The sequence below is a fragment of the Thunnus maccoyii genome, chromosome 4 (assembly GCF_910596095.1).
Source record: "Thunnus maccoyii chromosome 4, fThuMac1.1, whole genome shotgun sequence".
Lineage (NCBI taxonomy): Eukaryota > Metazoa > Chordata > Actinopteri > Scombriformes > Scombridae > Thunnus > Thunnus maccoyii.
The window spans coordinates 9,134,477-9,147,243 of record NC_056536.1 but is presented as its reverse complement, the minus strand read 5'-3'; the positions used below and the strand labels follow the sequence as shown (position 1 = coordinate 9,147,243).

Below are 12,767 nucleotides of genomic sequence, written 5' to 3'. Positions count from 1 at the left end.
CAGTAAGTTTACCATTACTGGAAAAAAAGCTGCTCTGTATTACATATTCCTTAACAACCAATGATAAAATTAAACCAGCTACTCAAGTGATAAATAGTCTTTATTGTCACATTAAGCATTTCTTAACATTATAAAACAGCACCAGATGTCAAAAGTGTTGATCTCTTTTTAGACAAAGCTTTTTCGATCATTGTTCCTCTTTTGTCTCGTAGGCTAAGCTCTTTGTGTCTTCACCAGGTTCCTCTCCTCTTTTGTTTTCATCCGCACACACAGGAGGTGTCCCTTCAGTCAGCGCCAGTGATGACAACGACATGACGATCTTCGGCTGAGCCTTTGAGTGTTTCAAGTCATCCGCGGCCTTCAAGTGATGATGCAAAGAACATTTGCTCAGCTTGAGTACGACCCGAGGACAAGGGTTCTTATTCCTAACAGTCTGCATGCTGTTGTTGCTGCGTATACCTGAAGGTCCTGGAGCTGACAGAGAGCTTTGATGGAGAGGTAAGGTGGAGGTGGAGGTGGAGGTGGAGGTGGAGGCGGTGAGACAGTGGCCAGACTTTGAACTACCACTTCCCTCACCGCTCGCTGAGACATTGAAAGAATTATCAGGGAACCTTAAGGGCACAGTTGTGCCCTCCATCACTGACTTACACCTCCTGGGTTGAGTCTTTTTGGTGATTTTCTTGTTGAATTCACTGTTTGTGTTGCTTTTGCCGTAGGCCAACGCAGAATCAGGAGGAGAAACTCCGTTGTACAGCAGCACAAACTCCCTCTGATTGGCCAGAGGAAGGATTCTTTGTCTGAGACGACACTTGTTGAAGATTTCCAGGGTTAAATCTAAACAGGAACATAAAAGAAGTTGCATGTTGGGTGTTGTCACACATCAGCCTGTCACTTGAACTTAATTTACACATTTGATAGGAAATGAGTCTACCATGCAAACTGTGAGATCAAGTGAGACCTTTTCTGTTTGAGTATGGCCTTAAAGTTACATTATAAACATCCACTGAACCCAAGTTTTTATTTTAATGAAGTGATCAGCTGGTGAGCTCACCCAGTGTCTCCACAACAACGCTGGGGATCACCTCCTTCAGCACCTCACAGTTTGTGTGAAGAGCTGGATTACAGTTCATCTCCAGCAGCCACACCTTTCAGGAGCGCATGAAGACGTTTAGTCCAAACACACCCACGTGAACATACCACTGACCGTTAATATATTCAGCAATGTCTCACATACCTTGAAGTCCTCGTCAACCATGAAGTCACAGCCAATCAAGTCGAAGAATCCCAGTCGGCAGTCTAACTTGGATTTGACTGCCAAGAAACACTGCGTCATGATCTGCTGCATGCGCTTCTGATTCACAGAAAGAGAGAAAACAATCAGTGTTGTTTCCATCTTTAAGATGGAAAGATGAAAATGCAACTTGTATGTAGACTTTTATTTGTGATACAAAAGCAGGTTTCTGATAAACTAAACGCCACATTTTGATTGGTTGTATTTGCTTCAATGTGTGTCACTATCAGGGTTCAACTGATGTTAACTGACTGTACTGTTTGTTGTACTATGGATAAAAACAACCCCCACACAGCACATGTGATATTTTATTGAAGTAAAAAGATGATGCATCCTCAGACAGGAGTGAGATCATCCAAACTTAACCACAAGCTCATTTAGCTGCAAGTGCCAACAACCATCATTATAATAGTAATTGGTCCCCGAGAGCTACAACACACAGCAGCACTCACTGCAAAGGCGCCCAGCACCCAGTCCCTGGGCAGACCCTTGGCAACCTGAAACCTGTCGTTGACGTAGGCGTTGAAGCTCTCCATGGACCACACAGTATCCTCCTTCAGCTGGCTGTACAGAGGGTTCTTCTTCTGCATGTACTGCAGACGGACAGCAGGGGGACCAGAGACACATGAAGCAGAGAGACAGTTGGTGCCACAGCTAATGTCTTCATTTACACAACTAATGTTAGGCAGGACTGTAAAGAAGGGTGGGATGCAGATATCTCATGAGTAATACTTTTAATAGCAAACTACTATTATCCATATATCATATTATATGATTAATGTTTGAGTATTTTTAAGTTTACATTAAGGGTTGACACTTTTTTTTTAACTTTTGCCCTGAAACAGTTAACATGCATATGAAAGTAGAACCCAGAGAATCAAAACTAATCTGCTATTTATTATCAAACTGGTGAATGAATGACAGAGTGTCTGTAAATCCTCTGGTCTAAAATTCACCAGTTCATCATCTAAAGACCTCCACATGATCTGATCTTGTTATGTGGCTTTGCAGTGACTGTTCAGTAACATGACATTTAGCGGTGTTTCCCTAAAAATGTACAGTAACCAAAAACAAAAAAAAAATACCTGCACACAGCTGGTTTGTTCCTTTTTCTTCTTTTTCATTTTCGAGCAGTGTACAGGCATTTTTTTTAATCTTTTCTGTTCAGATAATTACTATCTAGCAACTTCAAAGAAGTTTGTATGTCTCTTTGGTATTGCGACAGTGATAAAAAGGCCATTCAGTTAAAGTAGTATTGACTGATTTATTACTGTATACTGTATGTCAGTGGATTGATTGTGTTGTATCAGGGCCAAGAAATCAAGGTCACATGTTGAACGTCGTTTAGAAGCACCATTGGCACAATTCATTCCTTAAATCTATTTTAATAGGATGCATCATAATTTTTTCTACTAACTGCCTGATTTCCAAACAGTGACTCATCTGACATTATCGCAGATGATCTAAACCCGTGTGGGGATTCTTGGTTTGAATGTTTACCCGTACAGGATTAGGGTCTACCTGATTGGTCAGGTGGGCAGAGAGGTTGTTGGAGCCGGGGTCGTAGAGGTCACAGGTCAGTCGCACATATCCGTGGCGAAAGAAGATCATGTAGGGTGAAGTGCAGGCAATCAGAAGGTAAGAGCGCACGTCAAACTTTTTCCCCTTCAGGAGCAGCGGACTCTGGATGTAACTGAGGGAAAAATGTCAGTTTACCTTTAAGACAAACCGACAACTTCAACAGTTATATCTACATTTCTGTCAAAAATGACATTTGTCAACAAGATACAAACACAACACACTACTGTCTAAAAGTCTATGAACATCTGCATGCAGACTTTTTGAAAGTAGTTTCAGTTAATCAGTCTCTTCTCAAAAAGTGGTATAACCAAGAGTTTACTAACTTTTAGTGTGCCGATATTGTTTTTATAGTACTTTATCACCTTCTCATATGAGGTATGTTACTCTTATTATTTAATGCGGCCTGATTTAATATATCATGTTGAGGTCTTTATAAATCTTTTGGTGCTTCTCACAACCTACTGAAATTTAAATTACATGCAGGATATTTTCCCACTTCCTTGAAAGTTGCCTTTTTGGAGATTGAAAAATGTGACATGATACAATATTTAAGGACCCAATAGTTATGTATGTTCACACACTGTTGGACAATGCGAGCCTGAGGCTGGCGGTGATGCGCCTTCCTGTTGGCCTGGCTGTCCTCCCTGTCCTGCAGCTTCAGTCTGAAGGCGGCTACGTCCTCCTGGCTCTTCAGCAGAAAGATCCCTCTGCCCTGGTTCAGACCCGTGGGCTTACAGATCCACATGTGACTCTCGTTGTTGCTCACACCTGGTAACGGTTGTATGGTTACATTAACAAACTCCTGTCCTGCTAATATAAACATATGACATGTACAGGTATAGTATATAAATTCTACTCTGTCTGTCTGTTTACTATTTCATTGTCCATTCTTTGATCTATGAATGAGTGCTGCGTGTGAAATCACTTCCTATTTGCTTCTTGGTTCACTGTGTTTACTTTCTGCTTCTGTTCAAACTTAAAAAGTGTAAACATTGTGCTCCCTAAAAATGGCACGACACAATTCTTCACCTTGTGCCAAATGTGTAAATACACATTATGCTGTAGTGGAAGGTAACATTTCCTCAACTACTGCACTTCATTTTGAGGAACTTGCCCTTCACTCAAGCATATCCATCCTCTGCTGCTTTCAGGGCACAAAATTAGCACCAGCCACCTGCCAAAATACTGGTAAGATATGCAAGTAGCTGTTAGAATTGCTTCATTCACCAGCCAAAACAACAATGATAATCTAATGAGTGGCTGGTAAAATTTGACTATTCCCAAGCCATTTGGCCGGTGGACAAAAAAGTTAATTTTGCATCCTGGTTGCTTTATACTTGTAGTCAACTACATTATGGAGAAATGTACTTTTTTACTCCATTTACATGATAGCTGTAGTTACGAGTTAATTGAAGTTGAGTGTAACAAAGTCATCAATTAAACTACCTAACAGTATGTAAAGTAGTTAAAAATCAACAGTAATCCTATAATGTAACACTCAGATGAGGGCTATTCTACTATATAATGAGCACTTTTGCTGCTAATACTTGTACTTTTAAAATTAAATTACTAATGCAGGACTATTACTTGTAATGCACTAAACCTATACATTGAGGTATTGCTACTTTTACTTGAAGGCCCTGAAACTTATTTCCTCAATCAGCTTCTTACTTTGAGTAATGGGAAAAGTTTTCTGTCAAAGATGAGACAGTTTTGGTTATTTCATGTAAGAGATTTCTGTTTTTTTATTGTTGCTTATTTAGTCATAGATATTTAATGTTATAAAGAAATACTTAAGATTTAAAGACAAGTTTTGGGGGCTTTAAGTAGAATATTTCAATACTTCTTCCATCATTGACATTATGTGACACTACAGCTGTCAGCGATGGTGTCAAATAATGAAGATAAACTAGTGTTTGTTATGTAAAGAACAGAGATGAGTGAATGACACACTGTTGACTGTTTTTATGCTCTTATATTATATTGGTTCTGTTCTCTTGTTTTTTTCTCTTCTCTCCCACAGATTCATTTGTCATTCAGAGATCTAAAACAGCTGTCTGTGTCTTTCATCTGTTTACTTAGTGATAACCGTGTTTGTCATAACCTGAACGCCATCATAATGCAGTGTGTCTGCACGCAATCCAGAAACCGGTGGATCATCATTTCATCTCCTTAATGTTAACGAAAAGTGTTTTAATCTTAAATGTATTTCATTTGTTCTGTCCAGAGCTGCAGCAGCACTACATCCAAACCCTGTTGACCGTTTCTCCTTGTGTTTGTGTCTCAGACCTGCCCTCTGCTGACTCATCTCTATGGCAACAGCATGTTCCCCTGGTGATTTTATCAGGGCCTTATGGGAGGTGAAGTGCATTATTTTCCAACGTCCTCAACCTCTTGATTAAACAATCACTAAGGCAACTGTTGTCTTAACACTGCCGAGCACAAACTATTCAGTTTCTCTTCATTATCGGAAGCATAAGAAGTCAAGTTTGATCCGCTAATTAAACACAAATCCAGTTGAACCAGTCTTGTGTTGTTGTTGCATCAGGATACTTGTATGTTGGGGGTTAATGGAGGTGAAATGTTCGGATGTATTTTACCCTCCTGCTGAGCAAAGAAAGCCTCCCGCTCTCCCTTCACATCCATGCGGAAGGTGGTAGGAATGAACTCTTCCATTTTCAGCCTCCTGTACAACACAAGGAGGAAGTCCAAATGTTTGAAACCGCCTTTAGGGCGGGATTAGAAATGTGCTTCATTTATTCAAAATCGAAACTACTGGAGAAAGTTGTTTTAGATTAATGAAAGTTTCAATTAATGTTTAAACCACAAAATAATGAAGTGCTTAAAGGACCATGGCAGTGTTTCGTTAAGTTCTTTAAAGCATGCTGTAGAGTTGTACATGTACAACTGTGTACCTTCCTTTCAGACAGACATGGTTTCCAATTATTGTATTCAACTACAATATCAGAACTTGTTTGAGTCTGATATGCCTTTACAGTGATCATCCCGTTTGCTTTTACTGTTTGAACAGTTGTATTCAAAGGTAAAATGTGTTTAAATCCAATAATGTTCAATGTGGTGAATTGACTCAAGCAAGTTTTACATCTCTGAAAATTAAATTTCCAAAAGGATGAAAGACAGTGGTCTCCCAGAAGCTACGAACAATTCATTAAAAAAAAAGAAGTAATGAGTATGTACAAGTACGCATGATTTATGGTAAATGGAAAATGTCAAAATATATTTTTGACATTTTCAAACTTAACTGTAACTTTCAAATTCGGACTTATCTGGTTTAATTCACTGTTTCTGGTGTGCAAATTTATATAATCCTTTATTTCACAACCAGTTGCAGAATTTAACTGAAGCCGACTCTTACTGTACTGTACTGAGTGACCTGTGTGCAGTAAATTAGTGGTTATCAGTTAGAGAGACGGGTGACATCGCTGAAACTAAAGTTCACAGCTTTGATCATCTTGTTCTCTAAAACGAATGACTGTATTTCTCCACCAGACATTTAATGTGTCAGTAAAATGAATCCAGTTTTAAAACTGCACTCATTAACTGTTAATGATTAACCACAGAACTATCACTGACACAAAATGCTCAACACCAAGCCTTTGTTATTATAAACCTGATTTCCGATGATGCAATTTGGCCGTGTTTAATAAATAATATCACCGTCTGATATGTCTTCCAATCAGTATTTGCAGAGCCGAGCCTCTATTGAATTTCTATTGATGGTACCAGAGTGGTTGCTAAGAGATCTGTTGCACAAATGTAAAGTCTCTAAAGGAAATAGACTGTTACATCACATATAGTCTGGATAAGAGATGAAATGCAGACAAATGCAGCAGAAAACAGTCGTCCACTAAACACTTCACCTCAATCCTGGACCGTGGTGGACTTTGCTGCTGACGCGCTCGTACTCCCGCAGACTGCTGAGGAGGCCAATCTTCGTGGTGAGCACCTTGTTGTTGGGAATCTGGTACACCAGCTGTTCACCTGGGAGCAACACGAGGATTTCATGATTTCATTATGTGAATGGAAGGCAATAAACTTCTTTTCTAAAAGCAAAATGAGAACAAAAATGAAACAAGAAATTAAACATGGCTTGTCTTTTTCAGATACAGATGTCAGGTTCTTTGACATTTCTTCAAGTTAGGTAACAGTGTGGTTAATTTTTACTGTGTGGAGAAGTAAACACGGTAAGATACAACATTCAGATTATGTGCTGTGATTAATATAGTAATTTTTGAAGGTTGTACACTCCCACTACCCTCTCTGAAGTTGCAGTAGTTGGCCAGAGATTTGATCTCACACCACTTAAGTTTGAAATCCTCCCTGTGCTTGTTGTAAATCCTCTTCCATCCTCTCCTCTCACAGTAACGGCTCACTCTAAAGGAAAAATCCCAGAGTAAATCAATCACACTTCTGCTTTAATCACACAACAAAACAGAGGTCACATGTAAGACTAGGGTTCAATGAGCAAATCTCTACTTAGAGGATATCACCTTTCTAAAGATCTTTATTTTGAATAAGGAAAATTTCACGTAGGATGTGAGCAACAGTTTTATTTCATATTTGCATTACTTACATTTCAGCCCCATTAGCTCCTCCAAAATAGTAGAAAGGCCCGGGCCCCCGGGGCTCCTCTGCCTGCTGCTCCCTCAACAAGGCCCTGGGGACGGACCTCTGGGGATATCGCTCCACCAGGCACACACCTGATACTTTTACACAAACACACAGCAGTCAAGGATGCACAAAGTCATTCATACATTCATAAACATGTAGGTACAGTCTGTGGTTCAAAATATCAGTAAATTAAAACATTTGTGGGAGGTACTTCATCATCCTCAGTCACCATGAAGGAAATTGTCTTTTATTTTACAGCGAGCAGATTTGATCTATTTGTGTATTTTGTGCAACAATCTTATTTGATGTGCCACTTTCCCCTCCACACGCACCTGCCCCTCTGTCTCGGTTCTGCTGGTTGACAGTCATGTTGGTAAACCTCTTCCTCTCTTCCTGAGTCTGCATCTCCTCCCTTTGGACCTGCTCCAGTCCACCTTCTGGTGTCACTTCCTGCATGCCACTATGGTCAGGTGACAAAGGTCGCTCTCCTCCTGGCTCCTCCTGCCTTGGGCTTCCTGCAGGCAGGTTGTCCCTGCAGGGAACGTCCACTTCCTCCTTCTCCACTTCCTCCCCTTGTTGCTTCTCCTCTGCCTGGCCTTCACTGCAGGGCTCCACCCAGCACTCAGATGACATGACCTCCTGCTGGAGCTGACTGCTGGGAACGGTTAGAAATGTTCCTAAATGGGAAGAGAGGTGGACCTCTTTTGGTGTGCGGTAACCCTGCAGTCAAATAATGGAGGGCAGGAATAAGGTCTTTTTTTATTGTGAGGAGAAGATGCTCAGTATGTGTACGGTTACATGAGATCAGTTTTGATTATTGAGGTTCTAAGCATCTGGACACATTGTTTCTGCCCCTCTAATGACAAGTAATGCACATCTGTCTGTCAGTCAAAGCAAAAAATGTAATTTTTAATGTTAACTATTGGCCAGACTGTTGTTAAATTGGCATGGATATCCATGGTCATGGTGTTTCTAATGATGATGGGCATTCGGGGCTGTAGCCCCAAAGAATTTTTCTTTAGCCCCGAATAATTTTCCACTTTGCGTGGTTTATCACTAAAGAAGACGGCAGTGTTGTAATTTTGCATCTTCAGTGAACAGTCTCTGTCAATTCTTAAATTGATGGGGTTACTATGCCGAATGCTAGCTCACGTAGTCAGTATGAGGAAAAAATGGATATATGGAGATTTTTTTTACCAGTAAAGGGGTTGAAGCTGAAGCAGTGGCACAAACATCTTCTTATGCTGAGCCAGGAAAACAAGGTGTGTAAATGTTTGTATAAGTTACAAGTTACATGAACATGATATGAGCAGTGCATAAGTTATATACAGCTAACATATTTTGCATTGCACTGTAGCCAGCTAAACCGTTAGCAATAATAGCATAGTTGTGCCTCCCCTTGTCTAGCAACACCAAACTAGCCTAGTCTCATTTTAGATAGCCAAAAAGTTCTATATTTTATCAGCCTGGTAGTCAAACAGTGGTAACACCTGAGATAACACCAAGATTTATGACCAATCCAACTTTTTTTTCTGATCATGTCGTGACAGCTAAGTAAACATAGCTTCCATAGAACAAAAATTCAGGCCACTAACATTAGCTGAGGTGCTAACGTTAGTCAGTTTAACAAGTTGACTCACTCACAGAGATGTCAGATTACACTCGGAAATAAACACTGAATCTAAATGATTTAGATGTGTCACACACATCACTGTGGGTCAGTGTCAGGTGTAATATACAGTATATTGTACAGTCATATAGTTCATGGTTCATATGGTTCATATCAAGTAGGTCCATCAGCATGATTTTGCAACCAAATTATGAAAGTTTACACAGGCACTTTGAGTAATTAGCAGTTTTCGACTCTCATTCATGAAACTGCCATTGTATTATGGGTTTTGAGGATTTTCCATCATCTAGGCCTAGTAATAATGGTAGTAGGTATCTAATATGATGCTCATTTTGGTTTGAGACATTCGAGTGTCTGGAATAGTCATGTGCAGATTATATGGTCAATCAAATCCAAACCCTTCTTTCCTTCTCCAATTTTCACATTTTTTAAGGAACGCGTAGCCCCCACATGCAAGAAAAAATGTATGGAAACAGTGTTTACAAGTACGTTTTTAAAAGTTTTTTGATGGATCTGATGAATTTTGAAGAATCTGGGCTCAGTCCCTGATGGTTAACAGTCCAGCCAACGCCTCTGGTAGCCTCTTGACCTTTTGTCTTGCACCACCACTTGACCAACAAAACGAAAACGAATGGCCACATTCTTATACACTTTGCTGCATATATTTGGAGTTTCAAGGATGGTATTCCATTTCCTCTTGCAACACCATCAGAGTAAACTGTCGACCTTGTATGCTAGATATTTCACAATCTAACAAGCAGATTGCAATGAAATTTGCATCGCCATTCATCCCAGTGTAACTGTAACAACCTCATGAAAAAGTTTTGTTGAAGTTTAATGACAATTTCAGCCTCTAGGGGTTGTTAGCACCTGTAAAAGGTTTTAGATGTTTAGCCTTAGTTTTTGTCTGTATATTTCAAATAGTAAAATAGCATTAAAACATGCATTTAAACTGGAGAAGTCAAGTGAAGTAAATGTGCTATCCCAAAATAAATATGGTGGAGCTTATTGTAGCTACATTTAGAAGCAAAAAGGGTTTACCTGCAACTCCAGCGTCACATACATGTGCAGCCAGACTCCATGAAAATCTACTCAGCCTATTCTTCTTCCATGTGCATTCAACCTTGCAGTCCAACGGCAGGGCTCGGAAAATCAGTAAACCAACAGACTGAAGGACAGACTTGAGGTGAAATCACATGGTCTGTCTGCAGTTTAGCCCACTGAAATCAGCCATAGTCTGTCACACTGCAATTCAGCAAACCCACTAGACCAATGTAAACAATCACCGGTTACTCTGGTAATGGGACCCTTAGCAACGGTTGCCTCTTGTAGATTGAATCTTACAACAACAGCAGCTCAAGACAAACAAACTACTTAAGATTATGTATCCTGCACCCACCTCACTTCTAACTTTAGCTTCATTCAATATTAATTTCCACTAAGCCTCTGTTGTGTGAACCTTATGGTAACATGAGAGCAGAGTGTCAATCAAAGTGGATTTGCCAGTTTTCCAGGGTATTATATCCTGACACAAAAAGTAAAATAATACTTTCTACAAGCTCAATGACAATAGTGTCATTATAAGAATGTGAAAAATCTGTCCAGGTGACATGTTTAAATACAGATATCTTAGTATCCACCATTAATTTTATACTGTTTAACTGTTTCTAATGCTGCCCCACATCTATAGCTCCATTTTACACAATAAACATCCAAAACCTGAACAAATATTTATCTACGCAAATAAACTGAGGTTCCAGACGTTTTTGATTCTCTAATTTAAAAAAGTAAAATAATTCATTATGAGTGCAAAACATCAGAACTTTTAGATACAAATCAATTGAGCTGTAAGTTCGAGTGAGCACTTGATTACACCTAAAGCCTCCGGACATTTTTTATTATGAACATCAGTTTATGTCAGCATTCATTCTGCTTCAATTATTCTTCGACTCATTATTTTTTATGGAAGAGATTATCATAAATCATATTGTCTAGTGCCAAATCCAGTGGCAGGTATGAAGTTGAGCAACATAGCATTTGTCTGCTCTCATGGCAAATCCACTAATAACCTTCTGTCTCAGTGATTTGACTCAAGAGGAAACACCCAGGCCCGACCATGGATGGCAATTATGCATAATCTCCTCCCTTCCTCCCAACAGCCTGATAATTGACAGGGATGGGTGCCTCTTAGGCCCAGCATCTATGCAACCATATAATTAGACATACAGTAGGGTAACCATGAACACAAGTAACAGGAATATAATTCAAGCGCTCTTCATTTATAGCATATTTAGAGTGAAAGAAAGGACTGTGAAGACTGCGGCATATTTTTTTAGGGACGAGACTTAAACCAGCTACAGGGAACAACCCTGGAAAATGCAAGTGTTTATGATAAGAAGCGACGGAAGTTGACAGCTGAATAAAATGTATTCTGGAGTCCGGTTTCACTTTCGCCATCACCAAAGACTCCAACCTGATGGGATGACACGTTCAAATAAAAATGCAACATTTCCTCCATGGTTCATATCAAAGAAATACAAACTGAGTCATCGCACCCTATGTGCTTTAACACATCTAACACGAGTAAATTTACAAGAAGGAAGCAATAGTCACAGGTCAGATAGTCGGTCGGTTACTGTAAGTCATTTACACACACGTGACCATAAATATCCATTTAGGAGTGTGAGTATCGTTAAGAGAGAGAAGCTTCACAATGATGTCAATGAATCCAGCTGCTGCACCCAAGTTATTAAAAGTGGGCCTCCCATATTCCTGTTAAACAGAGATTTGTGTGGAGCCAGTTTCAGCCACACCTTGATAAAGAGCCGCCATCTGATAGACACACTGTGCAAAGTGCTGCGTAGGTGGACAAAGAGAACAGGCTTGTTTTACAGCCCTGTCGACCTCATGGTGCACCATCTGCCAAGAGGCTATGTGCATATGTGTGTACGTGTATTTACATAGAAAGAATACATGTATAAACGTGTAAATATATATGCTTGTGTATTTTGAGTGGTGTATTTCACAATTAAAATGTTAATTAAGACAGTTTGATTTCATCTGTCTATCAGTTTGGGCCGATTTGAGACACTTTCTTTGTCTTTCTCTTCACCTTTTCTTTTCTCTTGTTTATGTTAATGCAGAAATGTGAAACGACACTGGTAAACAGACTTCGTCACTACATCACTTGGTGGGAAAAATCCTCTAAAGAAGTGGATGAAAATGTTTAAGAGTTTACATAAATGGGTTAATGTGTTCTATCAGAGAAACAAAATATATATTCAGCTACATGAAAATGAAACACATGACAATAAATATATATCATTATATAAAAAGTATGTGTGTGTGTTTGCCTGTCTGTCTCGGGGCGGTGACAACATAAGGCGTGTGTGTCTTTGGAGACTCGCCCATTCCCATGTCATCTCAACTGCCTCCTGCACCAGGAAGTGCTCAGCAATTACAGGGATGCAGCCTGCAGCAATGGTGTCCCTACACAACCCATTATTTGGAGGGATTCTCCTTGTCAAGGTGTTAGCGGAAGGAATGGAGTTAAGTTACGATGTATAGAAAGGCCTGACTCAATAGGGTTTCTCTCACTCCCGCTATTCATGATTTCCTTACAGAATTACACCA

At 39.7% G+C, this 12,767-nt stretch overlaps 1 protein-coding gene across 14 annotated transcripts in view; it reads right to left on the bottom strand.

The window, feature by feature from the left end:
• Window positions 1-82: 82 nt before the first annotated feature.
• The window catches only part of ttll10 (tubulin tyrosine ligase-like family, member 10), a 37,712-nt gene continuing 25,027 nt past the window's right edge, over window positions 83-12,767 (bottom strand). For 5 of the 14 annotated variants that reach the window (XM_042408016.1, XM_042408024.1, XM_042408018.1 and 2 more), the window contains exons 2-12: window positions 7,837-8,181; window positions 7,467-7,599; window positions 7,149-7,267; window positions 6,754-6,874; window positions 5,473-5,558; window positions 3,454-3,640; window positions 2,813-2,984; window positions 1,744-1,884; window positions 1,235-1,351; window positions 1,052-1,145; window positions 83-834 (exon numbers count right to left, since the gene is read on the bottom strand). In XM_042408016.1, coding sequence (XP_042263950.1) covers window positions 188-834; window positions 1,052-1,145; window positions 1,235-1,351; window positions 1,744-1,884; window positions 2,813-2,984; window positions 3,454-3,640; window positions 5,473-5,558; window positions 6,754-6,874; window positions 7,149-7,267; window positions 7,467-7,599; window positions 7,837-8,181 — 2,162 coding nt within the window. In that variant the 3' untranslated portion in view covers window positions 83-187. Of the gene's footprint in view, window positions 835-1,051; window positions 1,146-1,234; window positions 1,352-1,743; window positions 1,885-2,812; window positions 2,985-3,453; window positions 3,641-5,472; window positions 5,559-6,753; window positions 6,875-7,148; window positions 7,268-7,466; window positions 7,600-7,836; window positions 8,225-8,701; window positions 10,150-10,175; window positions 11,637-12,767 lie in introns of those variants that run through there. The other 9 variants (XM_042408014.1, XM_042408028.1, XM_042408022.1 and 6 more) reach the window with 7 other exon arrangements.